This window comes from Capra hircus, chromosome 8, assembly GCF_001704415.2.
Source record: "Capra hircus breed San Clemente chromosome 8, ASM170441v1, whole genome shotgun sequence".
In the NCBI taxonomy this organism is placed as follows: domain Eukaryota; kingdom Metazoa; phylum Chordata; class Mammalia; order Artiodactyla; family Bovidae; genus Capra; species Capra hircus.
The window spans coordinates 52372047-52396891 of record NC_030815.1 but is presented as its reverse complement, the minus strand read 5'-3'; the positions used below and the strand labels follow the sequence as shown (position 1 = coordinate 52396891).

General features: G+C 40.6%; 1 protein-coding gene across 4 annotated transcripts in view; it reads right to left on the bottom strand.

Annotated features, from left to right (window-relative positions):
- The window catches only part of GCNT1 (glucosaminyl (N-acetyl) transferase 1, core 2), a 44009-nt gene continuing 20262 nt past the window's right edge, over window positions 1099–24845 (bottom strand). For 3 of the 4 annotated variants that reach the window (XM_018052088.1, XM_018052087.1, XM_018052085.1), the window contains 2 exons: window positions 6879–7016; window positions 1099–5635 (listed from right to left, as the gene is read on the bottom strand). In XM_018052088.1, the coding sequence (XP_017907577.1) occupies window positions 4209–5495 (1287 nt within the window). In that variant the 5' untranslated portion in view covers window positions 5496–5635; window positions 6879–7016 and the 3' untranslated portion in view covers window positions 1099–4208. Of the gene's footprint in view, window positions 5636–6878; window positions 7017–23147; window positions 23311–24845 lie in introns of all 4 variants that reach the window. The other variant, XM_018052086.1, reaches the window with a different exon arrangement.

Here is a 24845-nt window from a genome sequence, read left to right as displayed (position 1 = left end):
GCAGACTTAAAAATGATACATAAAGCTCTCAAGCAAGAGCTGAGGTTAATCAATTGTGCCACACTGTAGAGTCTGTTTCATCTAAAACAAGGCTAAAGATTATGTATACATGTAGCTGATTCACTTCATTGTACAGCAGAAACTAACACAACCATTGTAAAGAAATTACACTCCAATTAAATAAATAAAATAAAGTGGGGCTAAAGAGCACCCAGAGTCAGCCTGGTAGCTCAGACAGTAAAGAATCTGCCTACAATGCAGGAAGACCCCAAGTTTGATTCTGGTGTCAGGAAGATTCCCTGGAGAAGGGAATGACAACCCACTCCAGTATTCTTGGCTGGAGTATTCCATGGGCAGAGAAGCCTGGTGGGCTACAGTTCATGGGGTCACCAAGAGTCAGACATGACTGAGGGACACTCATGAAGAGCACACAGAAGGGTTTACCAGATCAGGTGAGGAGACATCTGGAGCTGGCACTCAATACTCGGGAAGCGGGGGGACTTCCCTTTTCCCTCTGGTGTGCTCTCCACATTCAGACCACAAATAACAACCTGTTAGTATTTATGGTCACTGTTCCTCAGCAGACATAAGCTTCCTCAGCAGATATAAACTGAAGCTAGTGAGGCCCAGAAAGCAACACTGGCTATTAAACTGCATTCTTCTAAAGTTCCCTGTCTAGCTCTTGGCATAAACTGTTACACTTTTTACCATGACAATACCCTCTCTCTCAGACATTTCTGCCTAAAGAATAAATTTTTATGTTTTGAATAACTACTCACACAAAACACTTGTTGGTTACAAACTATCAGATCCAACTACTAAATTTAATATTGGGGTGCTTGTAGCTAATCAAAAAAATAGTAACTTATGTAGCTAACAAAATAAGACTAACTTGCTGGGAGGGATTGGGGGCAGGAGGAGAAGGGGACGACAGAGGATGAGATGGCTGGATGGCATCACTGACTCGGTGGATGTGAATCTGAGTGAACTCCGGGAGTTGGTGATGGACAGGGAGGCCTGGCGTGCTGCGATTCATGGGGTCGCAAAGAATCGGACACGACTGAGCGACTGAACTGAACTGAACTGTGGAGATAAGGCACCAGTTTCTGAATAGCTGATTTTAATGGTGAAATGACTACTTCCAAATGCATTCAGTTACACTCATATTCAAAAGAGTAAAACCCACAGTAACCACACGTGTCAAAAAGTCTTGCATTTACTGATTTATTTTTACCATAATGAGAAATGATTTTTACTTTTCTAAGCCAACTAAAAAAGTTCAGGTCAGTTTACTCTGCTGGTGAAATTAAGTAAAACATGGCTTCTTCCTCCCCTAAATGACTACAAAAACATCCATGTACGTTCTTTAAGTAAATTGTACTTGAATGACACAAATATCAACACATGTTTAGAGACAATAGTAGTTGATTTTCAAGGCTGAGTGGTGGCTTACCACGGTCTGAGAAAAGCCTAGGTAATCGCCTGTCAAGGAAGAACCATTTTTGTTAACTCTTATTCTTAACATGAATCTTGATCAGCACTTCATTAACTAGAATACTTCCATTAAAAAACTGCAGTTTCTGTACGTTTAAGGACTTGGGAACACAATTTCTAATAATTCCCTATACAAGACCTTAAATGACAGTAAAAGAAATTAGTGTTTAATAACTGAAATATAGGAATTTAATTTATCTTTCCCAAAGAACTTACATTTCTGCTCCTCCTGAATGCAGTATGGGTTTCCTTTTGAAACCATCTTCTTGACTCTTCCAGTTGTTTGTCCCACTAGTATGAATTTCATTTATGTTGAAAAGCATAAAATTAAGAGTCCTAATGGCTATATAATCCCTGTAAAGCTAGTAGCAATAGGGTAATATTCAGACACATATAAGTAAGTAAACTCTCTAGAAAGAAAAGTTACCAGAGTTTCATAAAAGATGGTGGGTCCACAGTTTTACTGTGGGGCTTTGGGAAATGGATTCTAAAATCATTGCTTTTATGTCTATGGGGAGAAAAAAAATCCCTCAAAGCTGCCAGTTTAAATGTTCATAAGATTTAGTCACACTACAATAAAAGCAGTGCTATGAATGATAACTTTAGATATTTATAAACTTTAACTTTCAATTTTCAATTTTGTTAAATTTAAAAATCCATACAATTGAAAGCACATGGGCACAAAGCTAACAACCAATGACTCCAGGTGAAGGTTATATAATGTTCACTGTACCATTACTTTTAACTTTCCTATAACTTTGCAAATATTCAAAAAAACAAAACAAAACAAAACAAAACAACCCTGAAAATGTCTATAGTATAGTAGTGAAGACACCACGAAAGAAGTTAAGAAAACACAAGACATAGACATGAAGTATGTCACCGAAAATCACGAGTTTTAGAGTTGTTTTTTTTTAAAGGCACAACTCACAGATAAAACTTTTCTTCTAAAAGAGAGCATGAGAGAGACACGCGACATGCATTAAAAGAACAAGTTGGTTTAGAAGTCAACAGAGACAGAACGCTATGCATATAATGCCCTCATTGACATCACGTCTTGAATTTCCACTGTGGGTATATTTTTCTTGGTCCAACACTGGCTGCCATGTTAAATCATGCAAACCACAGCAATCCACTGACTTGCATGTTTACAAATGATAGTCTCCCAAAGTGTGAAACTTTCATTCAGGAGGGTTGGTATAACAAATCTCTCTGTAAGATAAAACTTTCTTAACTCTATGGAATAAAATGTTTTCTCAGCTGAATGCCTGAACACTGTGTGATATTATGAACTTCCCATATACTATTTAAGTTGGCTAAGCTTTAACAATCAAGTTCGTGAATTTAATTCTTTTTTGACACCTCAGGTAATGATAAAAACTTCCTATGTCCTATTAGATCTTTGGCTGAATGCTATCACCTTAGAAAAAGTGCAAGTTGGTGCTTTTTAAAAAATCTTCATTTACTTTTAGATATGAGATAGCAATAGCAACCACAAATCTGTCTTTTGGTGAAAAGTATATGCTAAAAGAGTAAAAACTATATGCTAAAAATAATATCAATACTGAGACAATCTGTCTCAAACCTAGTGTTCCTCTTTAGGATTCCCAGGCCTTCAAGCACACCAGGTGGTACAACAGCACATCTTTCCCCTCCTCATAGGTTCTGAGAGAGAAGGGAACTTACAATGCAAGAGCTAAGGACTAACCACTGGGCCGGTAACTTGAAGAAATAAGAAGTGGGGGAAGCCAGTTCCTTTCAAAGGGTGACAGAAGTGGCACCTGGATGCAAGAGTCTGGAGCATGGACACAAGCTGATCCAAACAGCAATATCCTTAATTTCTGGGGATAGTACAGATTGCTGCTTTTTAACACTCATATGACTCTTCACCCTTTCTTAGTTCTACAGGCCAATTACTACCAAACATAAGAGAACTGAGGCTGTAATATGGGTCACTATGAAAACTAGTTTATATACATCTGGATAGCAGAGTGTGGGGAGACTGGAGGAGGAGGAGACAGACATATTTGAAAAAATTGGGTGTTACTCTGTAGACACTATAACAACCCAAGATACCTTAACTTCTTAAGTAACCTAAGATGATTCACAGAATCAACTAAACTAGAAACTGTCTCTTTTTGTCTTTTAAAAACACATATACATTGTTAAAAACAAAAATGAGAAATATTCACATTCAGTCAAGCCCATTTTTTTCAAGTTCCCTGAGATGGCATATATAGATACACAACATAGCTCAAAGTAACAGTAGAAAGTCAATCATTTACAAGATCATTTAGAATAAAGTCAAATTTCTTTTTCAACAAACATAATCTACAAGATAAATTATATCCCGATTGGGTTATTGCTATAAATCTATTCAAATCAGGAAAACCCCTCATATTTAAAGCTCTCCAAGTAATTTTGGCACAAGTTAAATCTTAAAAGAGTTTAAAGTCCCTGAGCTCTTTAAAAGGCTAGCTTGCCTTCAGCCTCTTCCCCAGCTACCTTCCCCTACAATGCCTTGCAACCTGCCTCAGTGTCTCATTAACTGTAAGTCCAAGCTTAAGGACACAGCCTTTCTAACTGACCCTGCTCCGCAGAAACCATGTTGCTTCTCTGGCTTGAAGAATCCAGTTGGATTCTGGAGGCGCAAGAATCAAATGGGGGTAGATCTCCTGCCTCCTTATTAATATTTCTAAAACCGCCTACAACATTTAGGGTTTTAACGTCTCCAGGGCTTTATGCCTCAGATGCTCATCCAAACACTGGATGGCAAAGAGGTCGATGTCCGTGTCGAATTTGTTGGCAAACAAGTGGTGCACGTGCAACAGCCAGTTCAAATCACCAGCTCCGAAAACGCACACAGAGCGCACGTGGACGCCGCTGCACGGCGGGTAGGGGGCGCCCTTGGAAACGTCTCCTTCAAAGTACTGCCATTTAACAAATCTGGCAATCGCTTGCATGTCAGACATGTCATACTTTTGGCTTAAGGACAATGACCCTGGGACTTCGGGGATCCTCTGAATAGTGGCCCAGAGATACTCATCTGGGCTGTATGTGTCTTTTGCCCACTCCATAAACTTTTGGATATTTTGGTTCTGGAGCACGTACTCCACATACTCCCTACTGACCACGAAATAGGCACTGCCTGAAAACAGAGGTGTTTCAAGAGGTGGATGTATTTTGTCAGTCCCCATGTTTGTCAGCTTTCCATTCACGACTTCATAATGCTTTTTCCACCTTTCTTTCTTATGGGATGGCATTCTCTCCGTTTCTAGGTTGTTCTCGCCCATCAACAGCTTGAGCTTCCTGACAATTTCCAGGTTGGTTTTAATAGGAAAATCCATACCGCAGAGATTTATCAAGTACTTCCAGCCTGCATTTATCCGGTAGAGGTCCTGCATGCAGTTAAGGTCAGCCTGAACCCGGCTCCAGGACGCATACACCACGCTCTCCAGCTGACTGGCGACAAAGACATTACTGAAGCAGGATGCGATGCCAACAGCTGCAGCCAAAAAGGATTTCTCTGATTTTCTATCCACGTGAATACAATAGAAATTCTGAGGCATATAGATGGCCCTCAGGAGCCTGTCAAGCATTTCAATTTTGTGATGAACCACTATAGAATATGCTATTGGAAATTCCGCCTCTTCTTTACTAAGTGGTTCTATAATATATTTGCGCTTCTTGATGAAAGAAGCGCAGTCACCAGTCATGTTTATATAGTCATCGTTTGTCCATCGAGTGCGCTTTTTAAATTTCACTGTTAGACTCTCAAGCTTTACCTTTTGGATTTCATCTACATCACCCTGTAGAATTTTGGTGCAATTAACATTGCTACTAGGATTCTCTTCAAACAGCTCCAAATGTCTAAAATTTACAAATTCAGGCTTTTGATGAATTCTTAAAACAGTGAATGTGACCACCGAAAAAGCAAGAAATAAGAAGAAGTATTTAGTGGGATAAGAAAAAAGTTTCCTCCTCCACAACTTCCTCAGCATTTCAACAACTGGGGACTTGGCTTTATTAAGAGTAGTCTTTCAGGCTTCAAGCAGTACTGATTTCCTCTCTGTCGTGGTCTGGAGATTTGTCAGTTTGCATTTATCAAAAGTGCAAAGGCATCTTGAAATGGATGATAGCACTAAGAGAAAAATAGAAAGGGTACACACACATATATAAATAGAATCTTTTATGACATCTTCTCATCAGGTTCAAAAACTGTCCTCTTTGCTACGAGGTCAGAAGACAAAAACAAAGTGGGTCAATCCGAGAAAAGTGTTAAAGGATACCCATAATCTCTAGTATTAATGCCAGATTATCTTTTTTAAAAAGTTGAGTACAAGGATATGCTAGAATATCCTATAATCAACACTTTGCCTCTCAGGTATATTGAGGTGCAAAATACAGTTGAAGACCTAAGCTGTAATTACTGAATTCTCCATAGGGCGAGTTTTGGTGTTCACTCTGCAGGGGAGGGAGGGGTTATTGTTGCTCTTTGTTTTCTTTGGCTGTATTGCACAGCATGTGGGATCTTAGATTGAACTGCACCCCCTGAGTGGAAGCACGAAGTCTTAACCATTGGACCACCAGGGAAGTCTCAGTTGGTGAGTTTTTGATCCTGGGCCAGTGGTAATTAGCACCCCTTGCCTTGAAATTGTTACTAATCAGGGTTTCTCCAGACACATCCATTAGTGTCCATCAGTTGGCATCAGCAGCCCCAAATATTTGAAGAGTTCAAATCCATTCTACTCTTCATCAACTTAGTAGTGGGGTCCACTGAAGGAGATGTTCAGAAATGACTGTGGATGCTAAGAATCTCTGAAGGAAAAGCAGGTCAACTGGATTTTCAAAGTGGAACAGAAAAGTTCAGGTGAAACCAGGTCAGATTTGAAACTGTTTTGGGTTGATCTCACTTTGTTCAGTTCCATACCAGGCACCACAGGAAGAGAAAATATACATGACCCAAAATAGAGAAACAGCTTTGTATTTCCTGCACTGGTTATAACAGGTTATAATAATTAAGCCTTGCTGAAAAACAACACTCGTATGCAAACTGTAACTTATGAAAGACTCTTTGTCTGTATTCAAATTCCAGGAGCCCAACCCACTTTTATTATGGAAAATGTTTACAAACATACAGATGCTGTTTCATTCTCAAAAGTCAATTTTATTACTTGGCAACTGGTTCTAACAAAGAAAGTCAAATACTATCAACTCTCTCAAAACCAAATTTACAGAGATTCGAAAAATTTTTAACACCAGAATTAGCACTAGAATTTTTAAATGTTTAATTAGGAAATAATCTGTGAATATTGATAATACAAATAAAAATAATCGACCATTATTAGTACAGAATAATATTACAAAAAGTACTTAGACTTTACCATTTAAAATCAAGAAAAGTCAGGATCATTTAGTTCTCGGATTCCAGGTAACATTCTGTGCCCATGTAGAGTGCTTCTCACGCAGTCAGGTTTCTTAAATGTACCAGGCATCCAGTAGTGGTGTTATGTCCCATGAGTCTTTTTTTAAAAAAAAAAAAAAAGTGAAACAAAAGGAAAAATTTTTGAAGAGATACATAACGCCCACGTAAGTATACACATACTCTCATAAAGCATACTGGTCTACTAATTTGACATATTCACTTTTTTCTTCAAAATGATGACTACTTGATGTCTCTCTTTTAAAATTTTCTTCTCTCCAGTCTTTTTTGTTTTTTTTAAGTCTATTTGTGGATAAACATTTTAAAGGTTTGAAGACATCCTGCAATTTAGGTTGAACTTTTTAAAAGAAAACTCTGGTAGCACTTCCCAAAATGTGTGCCAAGGAACAGCTTAATAGTCCTATATGATTGGAAAAGTCAACATACTCTATGCCTGCTGTGAGAATTTCCAGTGCTCACTGGCCCACTGAAGACAATCCTACAGATGAATTAGCCGCTTATCTCATCTTCTTTCAACTGTCTTGTCTATTACCCCACTCCAAATCTTTAATGGAAAGCAAACATTGAGAGATACTGTTAAAATACTTAAGCATCTTAACCATTAAGACATCCCCAACTATTATGCCCCAACCACTAATGCCGAAGAAGCTAAACGGTTCTATGATGACCTACAAGACCTTCTAGAACTAACACCAAAAAATGATGTCCTTTTCATCATAGGGGACTGGAATGCAAAAGAAGTCAAGAGATACCTGGAGTAACAGGGAAGTTTGGACTTGGAGTACAAAATGAAGCAGGACAAAGACTAAGAGAATTTTGCCAAGAGAATGCAGTGGTCATAGCAAACACCCTCTTACAACAACACAAGAGAAGACTCTACACATGGACATCACCAGATGGTCAATACTGAAATCAGACTGATCATATTCCTTGTAGTCGAAGATGGAGAAGCTCTATACAGTCAGCAAAAACAAGACCAGGAGTGGCCTATGGCTCAGATCATGAACTCCTTATTGTAAAACTCAGACTTTAAATTGAAGAAAGTAGAGAAAACCACTAGGCCATTCAGATATGACTTAAATCAAATCCCTTATGATTACAGAGTAGAAGTGACAAAGAGATTCAACGGATTAGATCTGATAGACAGCCTGAAGAATTATGGACGGAGGTTCATGACACTGTACAGGAGGTAGTGATCAAAACTATCCACAAGAAAAAGAAATGCAAAAAAGGCAAAATGGTTGTCTGAGGAGGCCTTACAAATAGCTGAGAAAAGAAGAGAAGTGAAAGGCAAAGGAAAAATGGAAAGATACACCCATCTGAAGGCAGAGTTCCAAAGAATCACAAAGTAAGGAAACTTAAGAAAACCTTCTTAAGTGAACAACGCAAAGAAATAAAGGAAAACAATAGAATGGGAAAGACCAGAGATCTCATCAAGAAAATTAGAGATACCAAGGAAACATGTCACGCAAAGATGGGCACAATAAAGGACAGAAACAGTATGGACCTAACAGAGGCAGAAGATATTAAGAAGATGCGGCAAGAATAAACAGAAGAACTATACAAAGAGAGATCTTAATGATCTGGATAACCATGATGGTGTGATCACTTGCCTAGAGCCAGACATCCTGGAGTGTGAAGTCTAGTGGGCCTTAGAAAGCATCACTACAAACAAAGCTAGCAGGGGTGATGGAATTCCAGTTGAGCTATTTCAAATCCTAAAAGATGATTCTATTAAAGTGCTGCACTCAATATGCCACCAAATTTGGAGAACTCAGCATGGCCACAGGACTGGAAAAGGTCAGTTTTCATTCCAATCCCAAAAAGGGGCAATGCCAAAGAATGTTCAAGCTACTGCACAATTGCACTCATTTCACATGCTATCGAGGTCATGCTCAAAATCTCCAAGTTAGGCTTCAACAATATATGAACCAAGAACTTCCAGAAGTTCAAGCTGGATTTAGAAAAGGCAGAGGAACTAGAGATCAAATTGCCAACATCTGGTGGATCACAGAAAAAGCAAGAGAATTCCAGGAAAACATCTACTTCTGCTTCATTACGCTTTGACTGTGAGGATCACAACAAATCATGGAAAATTCTTAGAGATGGGAATGCCAAACCACCTTATCTGCCTCCTAAGAAATCTGTACGCAGGTCAAGAAGCAACAGAACCGGATACGGAACAACTGGTTTGACTTCCTTGTACCTCAGATGGTAAAGAATCTGACTGAAATGCAGGAGACCTGGGTTTGATCCCTGGGTCAGGAAGATCCTCTGGAGAAGGGAATCACAATCTACCCCAGTATTCTTGCCTGCAGAATCCAATGGAGAGAGGAGCCTGGTGGGCTAGAGTTCATGGGGTGGCAAAGAGTCGGTCAGTAATGAGCAACTGACATTACTACTATTACCTCAAGGCTGTATATGGTCACCCTGCTTAGTTAACTTCTATGCACAGTACATCATGAGAAATGCTGGGCTGGATGAAGCACAAGCTGGAATCAAGATTGCCAGCAGAAATATCAAATAACCTCAGATGTGCAGATGACACCACCCTTATGGCAGAAAGTGAAGAGGAACTAAAGAAACTCTTGATGAAGGTGAAAGAGGACAGTGAAAAAGTTGGCTTAAAACAACACTCAAAAAACTAAGATCATGGCATCCAGTCCTATCACTTCATGGCAAATAGATGGGAAAACAATGAAAACAGTGAGAGACTATTTTCTTGGGCTCCAAAATCACTGCAGACAGTGACTGCAGCCATGAAATTAAAAGACGCTTGCTCATTAGAGAAAAGCTATGACCAACCTAGACAGCATGTTAAAAAGCAGAGACATTACTTTGCCAACAAAGGTTCGTCTAGTCAAGGCTATGGTTTTTCCAGCAGTCATGTATAGATGTAAGAGTTGGACCATAAAGAAGGCTGAGCTGAAGAACTGACGCTTTCAAACTATGGTGTTGGAGAAGACTCTTGAGAGTACTGCAAGGAGATCAAACCAGTCAATCCTAAAGAAAATCAACCCTGAATATTCACTGGAAGGACTGATGCTGAAGCTGAAGCTCCATTACTCTGGCCACCTGATGAGAACTGACTCACTGGAAAAGACCCTGATACTGGGAAAGATAGAGGGCAAAGAAGGGGACAACAGAGGATGAGATGGTTGGATGGCATCACTGACTCGATGGACATGAGTCTGAGTAAGCTCCAGGAGTTGATGATGGACAGGGAAGCCTGGCGTGCTGCAACCCATGGGGTCACAAAGAGTCAGACATGACTGAGCAACTGAACTGAACTCATAGTTCAGGGCTTCCCTGGCAGCTCATTGGTAAAGAATCCACCTGCAATGCAGGAGACCCCAGTTCAATTCCTGGGTCAGGAAGATCCACTGGAGAAGGGATAGGCTACCTACTCTAGTATTCTTGGGCTTCCCTTGTGGCTCAGCTGGTAAAAGAATCCACCTGCAATGCAGGAGACCTGGGTTCGATCCCTGAGCTGGAAAGATGCCCTGGAGAAGGTACAGGCTACCCACTCCAGGATTCTGACCTAGAGAATTCTCAATAGTCCATGGAGTCACAAACAGTCAGACATGACTGAGTGACTTTCCCTTTCAAGACGTACTTATTAAACACTAAATGTCAGCACACTGGAGAAAAAGAGTATCGTGTAGGTTTCTGGGGTGGGGGAGTGGAGATAAACCACATGAAAAAGATTCAGAAGCAGAATGTCTTCATATTTCATAAAAGCCAAACAAGAAGCCAGATGATAATGGAGCAATGCCTCCAAAGTGCTAAAAGAAATTAAATTCCAGATGAGAATTCTTCGAACTAGATGAACTACCATGTAAATTAAGGGTAAAATAAAAACATTTTACATATTAAGAGAAAAGCTTCAAAATATTTACCCTTCTCAATCCTTTTTCAGGAAGCTGAAATGAACTTTGATGAGCTCCATCAAAACTATGATGTAAGCCAAGGAGGAGGACAACGTGAAAATCAAAAACTGTATCACAACACCAGAAGGAAAGAAAGGAAATACCAGGCTGATAGTAAAGGAACACCTTAGGCTGTGTGTAACAGGCCAACAGACAAACATAGCATACGGCTGTGGGAGAGATGCTGAATGGAAAGACAATGAGATGGATGGAATAACTGATGGGAATAACCGTACTGAAAGCCCATTTAAACAACTGGCAGAGTTTGGGGCGTGAATCTGTAATAACTATTTTGAAAAGAAAGCAAGCAAAGGGGGATAGGGAGATAATTATTATTGACCCCAAAGAAATTAGAATCGCACAATGATGAAAAATAACATCACAATACAGTCCATGGGTTGGCTCAGAAAAGCACCAGTCTTAATAATGTAAACACTGTTTTTCACTTGAGATTCAACAGAACAATATTAGGAGCACAGAGCAATGGGAGAGATGGGTGCTGAAACATAGGGGTTGTGTACTTTGCCCAGTATCACATAACTGGCCACAGCTGGGTGTTTAGAATTACACTGCTGTTCCAAGCAAAGGCCTCCTTCTAATTTTATTCTTCTCCCAAGTGCTCTTGGTCTTCAACATCTCAAAATGGTAAGGAGCTAATCAAAAACATAAAGTAGAGGGAAAGGGTACCACTCAGTGCAGGCTTGTTTACACAGTGATAAACAGATAAGGAGAGGCATGTAAGAGAAGTCCAAAACTCACTGAGCATCAAATCCTGATTTCAGCTTGGAATAAGTAAGAAACATTAGAAGATTTCACAATGTAAAAGAAAAAAAAAGTGCTATAATGGCATTTAAAAATTAAAATCTACTAGATATCACTAGCACATGCCTCTGTATTTTAAAATGAACCCAATTCTAAAAGATGATATTCATCTCAATCACACGTTAGTTTAATTTAGAGAACTATCACCATATAAATAAGACAACAAGGACTTCTCTTGCGGTGCAATGGACAAGAATCCGCCTGCCAATGTAGGGGACACGGGTGTTCAATGCCCCGGTCTGGGAAAATTCCACATGCCTCAGGGCAACTAAGCCTGCATGCTGCAACTATTGAAGCCTGTGCTCCACAACTAGAGAAACCACTGCAATGAGAAGCCCTCACACCACAACAAACAGTAGCCTCTCCTTGCCACAACTAGAGAAAGCCTGCTCACAGCAATGAAGACCTCAGTTCAGTTCAGTTGCTCAGTCTTGTCTGACACTTTGCGACCCCATGAACTGCAGCACGCCAAGCCTCCCTGTCCATCACCTAGAACAGCCAAAAAGAAAATAAACACATGGTTCAGATGTATAAACTAAAAAATAAAGAAGACAATGAAAAAAATGTGTAAAAGAGTGAGCTAAATGTGGCTAGGATATATTCTTAATTTCTTTTTAATAATAAAAAGAAAGGCAAAGCAGGAAGAGGGAGGGAAAGGGGAATAATATATGTTTCACTATAAATTAATATGATATAACATATTCAGAACTTGGAAGCAAAAGGATTTATCATATTTATATGACAATTCACATACATAAATGAGCAGAATCTTCTTGTTCAGCCTCTAATTACACCTGTGACTCCTAGACAGAGACGGTGTCCACCAACAGATAATAGATAAAGATGTGGGGGTGTGTTTGTGTATTTCTCAGCCATAAAAAAGAATGAAACCCTGCCATTAGCAACAACATGGACGGACTTGGATGGCATCATGCTAAGTGAAATAAGTTGAAGACAAATACTGACATCACTTATATGTGGAATCTAAAAAATGCAACAAGCTAGTGAATATAACAAAAAAGAAACTCACAAATACAGACAACAAATAAGTGGTTACCAGTGGGAAGAGGGGAGAGCCATCATAGGAGTAAGGATTAAGAGATGCATGCAAGCTCATTCAGTCATGTCTGACTCTCTGCAACCCCATGGACTGTAGCCCATGATGCTCCTGGGGCCCATGGGATTCTCCCCTCAATACTGGAGTGGGTTGCCATTTCCTCCTCCAGGGTATCTTCCCAACCTAGGGATTGAACCCACATTCCTGCAGCTCCCTCTTGACAGGTAGATTTTTTATCACTGAGCCACTTGGGAATCCCCAAGGGATTAAGAAGTACAAACGCTTATGTAAAAAGTAAGCTACAAGGATACACTGTACAACACTGGGAATACAGCCAATATCTTATAATAACTTTAAATAGAGCATAACCTTTAAAAATTGTGGATCACTATATTGCACACCTGTAACTTATATAATATCACACATCAACTATATTTCAATTAAAAAATTAAATTAGGGACTTCCCTGGTAGTTCAGTGGCTATGACTCCATGCTCTCAACACTGGGGCAGGGGGGCACTGGGATTCAATCGCTGGTCAGGGAACTAGATCCTGCGTGCCGCAACTAAAGATCCTGCATGCCGCAACAAAGATTCCTGTGTGACACAACTAAGACCCAGTGCAGTCAAATACATTTTTTTTAAATATTAAGTTCAAAAAAGTGAGAAAAAATAAAAAGATAATAAGAACTCTGCATTGGTTAGCTTTGTTAACCTTTATGAAGGTTAAAGCTGACAGACGTAACTGTCAACTATAATGGAAGAAAGGAGTAGAATTTTAAAAGGTAAACTCTTTTTTCAACAATTTCCACCAAAGTTAATTCTGGTTTAAGTCCAAATAAAACTATTATAGATAAGAATAATTCTGCCTGTTGCCTATTGTACCATTTTTTTAAGTAGTGGAAATATTTCACAAAAAAAGTACACACACACACACGTGTGTGTCCACACTAAGTATGTGCACACATCTGTGTGTCTGCATAAGCGCATAGCTGATGGATACGTCAGGGTCCATGACCCATCATCCTTCTGCAGCAGGAAGCTTTCAGTCTAGGCTCAGTCACTCTCGAGCTCCACTGGATACTCCTCTGGAGCTCAATTTCGCAGACGCTCCAAGTCCCATTGTTCTTGAGGTCTCTGGAGGCTGTGACAGGAGCTAAATACCCACTACTGTGATTGATGCCAAGGTCATGTAAGATCTCAGAGGACTGGGACGCAAGCCAGGGTGCCTAAATGCCACCCCGAAGCATGGCCAAGGGAAGGAGTGGGAAGCAGGCAAGATCCCAAGGCAGAGGACTTGCCAACTGCAGTTCTTTTTGCCCCATGCACCCCCATGCTCTCGAGTCACCTGGGGGCACCTGATCTCTGTCTCCTCCAGCTGTGCACTGCCTGGAGGGTGGTCTCCGCTCTCTGGCTATTGGCTGTGACTCACTGTGGTGAGCTCCCTAGCTTCTCTGAGAGTTCATGTTAAAACGAACTCCTGAGACCCCACAGTGCCTGCCCCTCCAAACTGACCTGGAGAAGCTCTCTGGGTCCCTGGACCTCAGCTCCAAGCTCCACAGTTCAGGCTGCTGCCTCCTAGAATCCATCCTCGAGTTTTCTCAGGATCCAGCTAAGGAAACAAGGGCACTAGGGGACCTTCTATAGGACTGGACCACATTTCCTATGCCCCTTGGGAAAGGGTGCTTTCTACACGAATTAAAGCCAGATGATGTGAGGAAACGGAAAGAGGGCCCATGTCTCCCTTCTTCAGAGCCTCATATCCTAGAATCAGGCACGGAAGGTGGCACAGAGAATCACTAAGTTATGTTTGCTGAATGAATAAATTCTCTCTCAAGTGAGCTAGTCCCTCTGCTAGAAATTAAACACCTATCCTTTCTCCCTTTGGAATATCAGAGAAGAGTTCTGTCTCCAGTTCTCTACACTTGCAGCAAGGACTATCCTGTCTTAGAGAGTACAGCCTAAAGAACATACTGTTTAAAGATGAAATGATAATAAATGATTGTGTCTGTGTGTTAGTTGCTCAGTAGTGCCCAACTGTTTGCGACCCCATGGACTGTAGCCCACCAGGCTCCCCTGTCCATGGAATTCTCCAGGCAAGAATACTGGAGTGGGTTGCCATTTCCTACTCTCGGGGATCTTCCCAACCCAGACATTGAACCCAGGTCTCCAAAATTAAGGCAGATTCTTTATCATATGAGCCACCAAGGAAGCCCCAATAAATGACTAAACCCCTCAAAAAACTTGAAGAAATGGCACCAAAATTTTGCAAGAGGGACTGAGTGATAGCTGACTTGGGAGAGATCAGAAAGCTGACCCTTGAAGCAGGCAGCAGAGAAAGCTGAGAAGCACTCAATCTATAGCACAGTCCCCCAAGCCCTCCCCTCCCACTACCAGCCATCGATCCCTCCCCTCCAAACACTCCAGAGTTGGCAACACAAACTCCTCTGGAAGCAGCACGAAGTGGAGTAAAACTCCACTGAGTGAAAATCTACTTAAAAGACTCTTAAGACTCCCAGACCCTTCCCTCTATTCTTCATAATCCAGCGAACATCCTTCCTGACCCCACCAGAAAACTTTGGAAAATATGAAATAGAATATCTGACCTGGAGGGCACAAGGCACAAATGAGGGCAGGAGTACCAACCTGAAAACGAGGGAATTAAGTCAAAAGTCCTCATTTCCAGAATACTGGCAGGCCGGCATACACACCTCCCAGGCTTCAGCCTCAGAGAATAGAAAACTACTTGATATCCAAGAAAAGCTCATGACACAGAAGAGATCAGAAAAAAACAGAGGAGGTTATCAGGTTAACTATTTCCATATAATCAATCACAATCCTTAGTGACAGAAAATAAAAACAACTTATTATCTCTCACTACTTTTGGAATTGGTGGGCAATCCTTCTGGTGTTACCTGGGCTCACCTAGGCAGCTACAAGCAGACAGAGGACTGTCCAGATTGGAGGGTTCCATATAGCTCATTCACATCTGCATGCAGTACTCGATTTTAGCTGGGGTGCCTCTCATCACGTATAGGCTAGACGAGATTCCTTACCTGGCACCTCAGGACAGCATACCAAGAGAGCCCAGCAGCTCCAAAGCCTCATAAGGGCTAAGCAGCAGAATATACACAACATCACATCTGTTATATTCCATTAGAGAAAGTCACGAGGCCTGCCATGATCCCAGAGGAAATAAGGTTTTACTTCTGGATGGGAAGGGAAGCAAAATCACATTGCAAGGGGGCACGGATACTGCAATGGGAGGAATTTGTACCCATTAAATATTCTGTCACATGGAGAAATTAAGATCAAGAGATGAAAACTGTGATGATGAAAAAATCCTAGGGTTTTTATCAGCAAAGACATAAGAGAAACTATTGCAATCATGAAACATGAACAAGAGACTATGAAAATGGAACAGAGAATAAAAATGAGCTCTCGGAATCAAAAGTATGATAGCTAAAATTAAAAATTCAATTGAAGAATTGGAAATTAAAGTTAAGGAAAGCCCCAAGACAGGAGAGCAGAAAGATAAATGGAAAATGAGAAAATTGATACAGAAAGTCCAACATTCAAATAACAGGCATTCCACTGAGAAAGATGAAAATGAAGGGAAGAGGGGTGAAAAGGAATGGGAGGTGGAAGGGAAGTTCAAGAGGGAGGTGACATGTATACCTATTTTCAACCTAGAATTCTATATAACCTGCCAGGCTGTTTGTCAATGTAACATAGAATAAAGGCATTTTCATACATGCAAAGTTACATGTAACTTCTCAGCAGGCTATTGCAAGAAGCACACCACCAAAAGACAAAGCCCATCAGTAATTATAAAAAGAGTATCACTATTTTGGAATGCTTAAAATGTGCCAGGAGCTCTTCTAAAGGATTTACCTAAACAACTCGTAGGATCTTCAGGATAACTCTAAACAGAAGACACTATTTTCCAGATGAGGACACTGAGGCAGAAAGAGGTTAAATAGCTACCAAGGTTACTAAAGGAGTTCTTATCCAAATTCCACTGAAGGGGAATATACCAACAAGCAATTCTCTAGACACCAACCAGGTGTCTTACAAGTCAGCTGAATTCTGACACTATCTAACCAGAGACAGTGTCCATTTCATGGTTTAAGAGTTCAGTCTCGCCAAGTCTGACCTTCAGACTATAAAATCAGAAATTCCCACAATCCCCTCCTCCAGGCTCAATTAATTTGCTAGAGCATCTCACAGAACTCAAAGAAACATTTTACTAAGTAGATTACTGGTTTATTATAAAAAAGACATGATAAAGGATACAGGTGAACATCCAGATGAAAGAGATGCACAGGGCATGGTATGGGGAAAAGAGGCAGCGCTGCCATGCTCTGAGAGCCCCGCTCCACAAATCTCCACACTTGCACCAAGCGGCCTTGGGTTTCTATGGACGTTTCATTACATGAACATGGTTGATTAAATCACTGGCCATCGGGGGAACCCAACCTCCAGATCCTCTCTCCTCCCCAGAGATGGGAGGTAGGGATATAAGGGGTGGGACTGAAAGTTCCAACCCTCTAATCACTTGGTTGGTCCTCCTGCAACCAGCCCCCATCTTCAGGTAGGATCCAAGGGTCACCTCATCAACACAACAGACAATTTTTGTTGCTCTCATCACTTAGGACATTCCAAGGGTTTCACAGGAGCTCTGTGCCAGAAATGGACCAGATTAACAAATATACATTGATTATAAATCAGAGTATCGGTCACAAAGCTAGTAAGTGGAATAGCTAACATTCAAACCTACACAATCTAACCCCCCAAGTTTATATTATGCAGCTGGCACTCCACATCTACGGACTCTGTATCTGTCAGTTCTGCATCCTTGAATTCAACTAAACTCAAATCAAAACTATTTGGGGAAATTCCCTGGCAGTCCAGTGTTTAGGACTCTGCACTTTCACTGCAGGGAGCATGGGTTCAATCCCTGGTTGGGAAACTAAGATCCTGTAAGCCATGAGGGCAATAGAAAAAAAAAAAAAGAGTTACGTATTAAAAAGACAGGAAGAAAGAAAAAATTAAACGTGGCTCACATCCTATTTTATTGGACACTGGGGTTCTAGGGAGTAGGAAGTTTTGGGGGCACTGGGAAAGGATTATTTTTCATAACTACAACTTTTTGTTAAGAGACAGCTGTCCATGGGTCCCTCATATTTCTGCACATCTTGCAAATGCGGTACTAACTGCCTTTTCATTCTGGACTGTTTTTTTAAAGCTATTTGTGCAGTGAACAGCCTTGAAAGACAGACAGTGCTTCCCTCACTAGCAAAGGGCCAGTGTGCTTACTGTTGGGATAATAAATGCACTATCTCTCGGAGCAAAGGGAAAGCATGTTCAATGGCCCACCATAAAAGATGCGGGTTCCCTAAGCTCAGGGTTCCTTCCCTGTAATGCAAGCCACTCTCTGTGCAGACTATCACCTGGCTGTGTTCATACTGCCCTGCGGGAACTAGGACTTAGGAACCTACATGAAAAATGCTGATACTCTGCTCTGTTATTGCTATAGATAGTAAACTATGCATTGTGTTTGGCCCAGGAGTCTTAGGTCTTCTGCAAGCATCCATGAAAACTGACAGACTTGCTAGCTTTCAAGTAGGGTAAAATCTAAGACCTTTGATAGGTCTAAGAGCTTTGATGTTACACTCTTGGGGAAATATGCTTTTTCAAACAATGTGCATTTATAAACTTTGATTAACATAAAAGCTACATTTTTCTAGTCTTAAAGGTGGTGATAAAATTAAGAGCTATAATGATAGTCAATGAGTTTTTAAAGATAACTGGTATAAATTAATATTCTCAAGTCTTGGTAAATAGAACAATTATTAAAACTTTTCTTCCATTTTTGCCTTCTTTTTATATATTCATTAACTATTTAATCTCACATCAAAACATATTTAATAATTATACAAAATTTTAAAGTACATAGTAAATATAATTAATGGAAGTCTCAAAGAACTGTCCCTAATTTTAAATGAGATGAAACTAAGTAAAACTAGGTTTCATCTATGTGGTCATTTACAGAAGAAAAATCAATAAAAGGTTCTCCATGCCTGAATTAGAAGTATGAAACGGCAACCCACTCCAGTATTCTTGCCTGGAAAATTACATGGACAAAGGAGCCTGGCAGGCTGCAGTCCATAGCATCACAAAAGTGTTGGACACGGCTGAGTAACAGAGCGTGCATGCCTGAATTAATGACATGAAAAGTTCTACAGAAAATGTTTTCCATTTACTCATTACACTACTATATGACAAAATGTCATTTAAATAACTAACTCTTGCATTTCATTCATGCCTGGAAATAGTATTCATCTTCTCAATTGCCATCACTTTCTCCCCTGAGGCTAGGCAGCTGATGGCCTAAAACAATAACTAAAACCTACCATTTCTGCACACAGGCTTGGCAGGACCCATGAAATACACCCCAGTCTGCACTATTTCAGAGGGGAAAGCTTAAAGTCCATCTAGAGGAAAAGAAAGGATCCACAGAGGCTTCCTCGATTGCAACCCACCTGAATCCTGAAAATGGGTAGGATTTAGACACTAGGAAATAAGAGAGAATATTTTGCTGACGGAGTGAAAGCCTGAAGCAAAGGAAGCCGGAAAGGAAGACCAGATAGTGATGTGTAACAGAAGCAGCTTTAACAAGAAGAGGAAGGTAAGAAATAATAGCTGTTTACCACTCAGGTTCCTTAACCCTGCTGCTGCCGCTGCTAGGTCGCTTCAGTCGTGTCCGACTCTGTGCGACCCCATAGACAGCAGCCCACCAGGCTCCCCTGTCCCTGGGATTCTCCAGGCAAGAACACTGGAGTGGGTTGCCATTTCCTTCTCCAATACGTGAAAGTGAAGTCGCTCAGTCGTGTCCGACTCTTAGCGACCTCATGGACTGCAGCCCACCAGGCCCCTCCGTCCATGGGATTTTCCAGGCAAGAGTACTGGAGTGGGGTGCCATTGCCTTCTCCATCCTTAACCCTAGGGACCTTCTTTTAAATTCTATTATAACACTAAGTCTGTTTCTCAGTTATAGTGAACCACAACAATGAGTAGATGTTTAAGCACGTTTGTGGAAACTAAAGGCCAGGTTTCAGCGAAGAAATCAGAAGAGTGATGATAAACAGGGGACACATACCCACCCCAAATGATTAAAACTCTCACTCATAATAAAAAGCCCTTCTGAGAAGCAGCCCAGAAGGCTGTGGAGAAGCCCAGCACAGAAGGAGCAGTGGTGGTAGCCTGGCTCCAGGAACACAGCTCTGTCCTCCCTGGACTGGCTTCCCATCCCATCCATCAAATGAGCTTTGCTCAGTAATAATGAAAATGCTCAACCCCAGAAAGGAAGGAAACCTGGGAAGAACCAAGATACTGTTCTGAAAATATCCTTTGTGAATATACGGCAAACAATAAGTACACAGAGATCACAGAGCAGACTTACTCTGTGTGTTCTCTGAACGCTTTCTTTTCCTCATACACCCTTTATTATACACACACCCTCTGAATGTTCTTCATCTGGATCTCTCTTTACATACTCAATGACAGCTTGAAAGAGTGAAACAAAACTTAATAAATGCCCTGGGTTTGTCCTTTTCTCTAAGAACCTAGAGTTACACATTCATGGAGTCAAAAAAGAAATAGGGCACCAGCAGCACCAGACAAAATCAAAATGAATGAACTGAGGGCCCCCCTTCCCACTCTGTTGTCTGTGTCCTTTGGCCACCAGAGTGGGGCCTGTGGCTAAAGCAGCAGAGCTTGAAGACACTGGCTCCAGCTCACGAGGAAATGAGTGCAGGGAAATACAGCTGGTCAACTCAGACAGGATTCTACAATCACGTGTCCCCTGAGGCCTACTATGTGTTTTCCACAGCAAAAAAAGTCCCATTAATCCCACCACAGTTGGTACCAATAGTTTCTCAATATCCTTCATTCAACTTCTCTTCAAATTTACAATTTAGTGGTAGAAGTATACATAGGTTTACCCATACAAGTTGTATCCATTTCCTTAAAAGCCAAAAGAATGTCCATGACTGTACTAAAATATCAAAATTAGTGCATTATATTAGCAATTAGGAAAAGCAAATGATAAAACGAGGGGGGTGTGTGTGTATGTGGAATATTCTTCAGCCTTCAGAAGGAATCAAAATCTGACACATGCTACGTTCATCTTTGTTAAATGAATAAGCCAGTCAAAGAAACACATTACTGTATACTTCCACTTATAAGGGGTACCTAGAGTAAATTCATAGAGGTGGAAAGTAAAATAGAGGTCACTACAGCAGTGGGGGGGGGGGGGTGGAGAGGAGAAGTTATTGTTCAGTAAGTACAGAGTTTGTTTGGGATGATGAGTTCTAGAAATGGACAATGCAGATGGGTGTACAACACTCTGAATATACTTGATGCCACTGAATTTCCCCTGACTCCATTCGTGACACAGTTTTATACTTGAGGGTTTTTTTTTTTTTAAGCTCTGTTATGATTTTTAAAAAGATGCCCCTGGCTTGTACCTTGACACCTTTTACAGTAGGTGTGTACATTTAGGCAAAAATGTTACTTAGAAGAGGCTTTTTCAAGTAAGAGAAATTTGTTAGGAGTATAGGCAGGAGTGACCCCAGGTGGTTTGAACACACAAAGACAGACCTTTCCAAGTCTCATGCCATGAAAACTTGGAGATAAAGAACAAAGATCATCTGTCTGGCTGTCTCTCAAAGACCAGTGTGTTTCTTATTGCATACGAGGCTAAAGTATTACCCCAATTTCCTTCAAGTACAAGTAACAGCTAAATGTGAAATGCAAAAAACCTATCCTCTGTGGTACTAAGTTCATTCACAGAGGTGGACCTCATCAGAGTTGAATAGAGATATATCTATTTATACACAGACATACACACACACAGAGTTTGTTTTGTGAAGGAATCTTCACCCTCCTCACCACTACATGCCAAAATAAGTATAAAGGGTCTCATTGTTCACTTCAAAATTCCAGACTGAAGAGTAATAAACTTCTTTTTTCTTTCCTTTTTAAAAAAATGAATAGTGGGTGGTTTATAATACTGAAGAGAGCACTGAATAAAGCAGTTTCATAGAAATAAAATTTTAGATTTCAAACGTATCTTAAGGTTCATTTTCCCTACTTTTACTAAATAATTTTAAAGATGAAAAAATCAGCATACAGAGTGCACACGGCTGGCAAGGTCGCCCAGCAAGAACAATTCTTAAGCAGGAACATCTTACCAGTGGCTCTGGTTTCTGTCCCACCCAATCATCATGAAGCCCACAGGTCCCGAATTTTTTGAAATCTCAATTGTAAATACTCTCGGGTTTAAACACTTCCTGGGTTCCAAAAATTCTAATTCTAAAATACTAGATTCTGTCTTGCTTTTAGAAGAATTCCCAAATTTCCAGATCATACCACCTGTCTGGATTTTCGGCTTGCTAAGCAAAATCGTCAGAGCAAATATTCTCAGTCCATACAGAAAAATAAACAATTAACCATCAGCAGGGATGAGAAGTGCTCTCTTTCCCCAGTTTCCTTCAACATGTTAAAATCCAACTCCACCTCTTGCACACGGTCCCTTTTCTGAACCACAGTGATTGCCCCCTTCTTTGAAATCCAATATTATTCACTATAGGAAGCCACAGAGGAAAACAGCGGTGTGAAGTCAAACACAGTTGAGAATAAATGCTAACTATGCCAAGTCCTAAGGAGTAGCTTCAGTAAGCTACCTAATTTCTCTGAGCCTTAGTTTCCTCATCTGAAAAATGAAGCTTATAATCCCCTATTTGGTTGGTGGTGATTCAAAAAACAAAAACAACCCATAAAGCAACTAACATGGTAATTAGTATGCATCAGTTTGTCAGTAAACAAGGGTTATCACCATCATTGGTCACTTATTTCCACAGATCCCCATCTCTGAACTGACCCAGGCACCTGCTTGGTCAGCTCCTAGTAATCAGTAATCTAGCCTCACTCTTCATTCCCACCACCACCCCACCATCCCTCCCCAACCCTACTCACACTGCCTCGTGGGCCTTGCATAGGCTTATGCAACCAGTAAGGACTCAAAGAATGAACAAAACAAACAAGTCTAAATATTGAAAAATCCACTCCAAAAAAGGTAGGGTGGTATCTTGGATGCTTCTTGTTAACTGGGCCTTCTACCTCAGTCTTTTCCAGATAAGACTAAAGTACAGGACTTAAATGCTCCAAATTATAGTCTGTCAGTGAGTGTAACATGAATTCAAAGCACTCTGTGTTGGATCTCACAAAATGAACATGTACAAACAAACCCCAAAGGACTGGCCTCATGCGGGGTGGCTCCCATCCTATCTTCAGGATTGACCTACCTTTCTTAACCTTTCTGCACTTCAGTCTCCTCACCTGTGCACAAGGGCAGATGAGTTCAGTGAGGGGAACCTACACCTGAGTGATAAGGCATTCTGCTGTTCTTCAGCAGATGGATGATGGACAGGACCAGGTGTGAGAAGGCTGAGTTTCGACTGAGTTGAGAGTCAAGAGAGCACAGAATGGTAGGGAAGTCCCACTGCAAGACAAAATCTTAATTAGAATGTATTTCCACAAGTGTGAGATCTTACTTTTCTTCCCACATGGACAACTTTGAAAATGACAGGCATTTGATGCATTTACACACTGTGTGTTCGTTACTATGGTGGCTTCTTGTTTATAATTTCCTTTGTTGTTGTTGCTCAGTGACCGAGTCAGGTCTGACTCTTTGCAACCCCAGGGACTGCAGTAATTTCCTTAAAGACTGATACTAAGTTGATGGTGCTCATACAAATGAAGTGATTGCAGAATTAAGGACATTTTAAAAATTTTAAGGAAATGTTAGGCAAGTTCTTTTTACATACGTTTTCTCTGTAACAGTTACAGAAACTGAGGCATTCACTGCTCTGATGACCATCTACTGGTGATCTGCTCCAGCTAACCAGCAGGAAAGAGGTGAGGTGGGGCTCAACCCACCACTGACTCTGGGGAGAGAGGAGAGGCAGCAGAACAGTCTGACTTTCTAGCCAAGAACCACACTGGATCCAGTTATTAACAGCTTTCAATTATACCTTGCCCTACCTCCTCACCTTACAAGGAGCCCCAGAACCTTCCAAGTCGTCCCTCAGGAGTAACTATGACACAATCTGCTCCTAAAGACTTGAGACCAAAGGTACAGCAGAACAACTTCTTCAACCCTCAGACACACATATGTGAGCTGAGCCAATGTTCCCTTTAAGAAGCTTCATAAACTTGAGGGGCAACCTTTATCTATCATTTTATCTAAATGACATTCAGGTCCAGTTGTTGAATTTGAAATTATTGCCCAAGAGTGAAGGAATTCTCTATGTAATGACAGAAAAAATGGTGTTTGAGATGAACTGGCATTCAGAGATGAGCTATGGACGTGTATGAATATACTTATATCTTTGTTTTCTCTTAGCTTTTCCTTGGAGTTCCAGGAGACTCTTAGATCAAAACTTATCAATTTCTATGGCTCTTGATGCTCTTTCAAATAGACTATAGTATTTACTTAAACTGAGTACCCTAATATCTGAATATCATTGTCTCTATATTAACTATAATTTTCTTAATTATGTAGTACATATTCATATACTGTGTAATTATTTTTGACCTATTCCAACTGTAAAATGATACAGCAGAGAGGCTTCATTTTGTATTTCTTTCATTGCTAGTGGCTCCATATGAGTCTGTCTACATGTGAGAGAAAGGAGTCTGGTAGCAATGATTTCTACTCTAGAGCCAGACTATCCAGTTAAAAAACTGGACACAATCATCTACCAACTCAGACTTTCTTAAGCCCTTAACTGCTCCAAGTTTCAGCTCCTTCACTGGTTAAAATAATAATAATTTTAAGCAATTTAATTGGGTTAAGGATCCTACATACATTAGTTTTTAAAGAGAGTAAGTGAGCCAACTGGTAATATGCTTACACTATATTTGATACAAGTAATGCTCAAAATTCTCCAAGGCAGGCTTCAGCAATACGTGAACCGTGAACTTCCAGATGTGCAAGCCGGTTTTAGAAAAGGTAGAGGAACCAGAGATCAAATT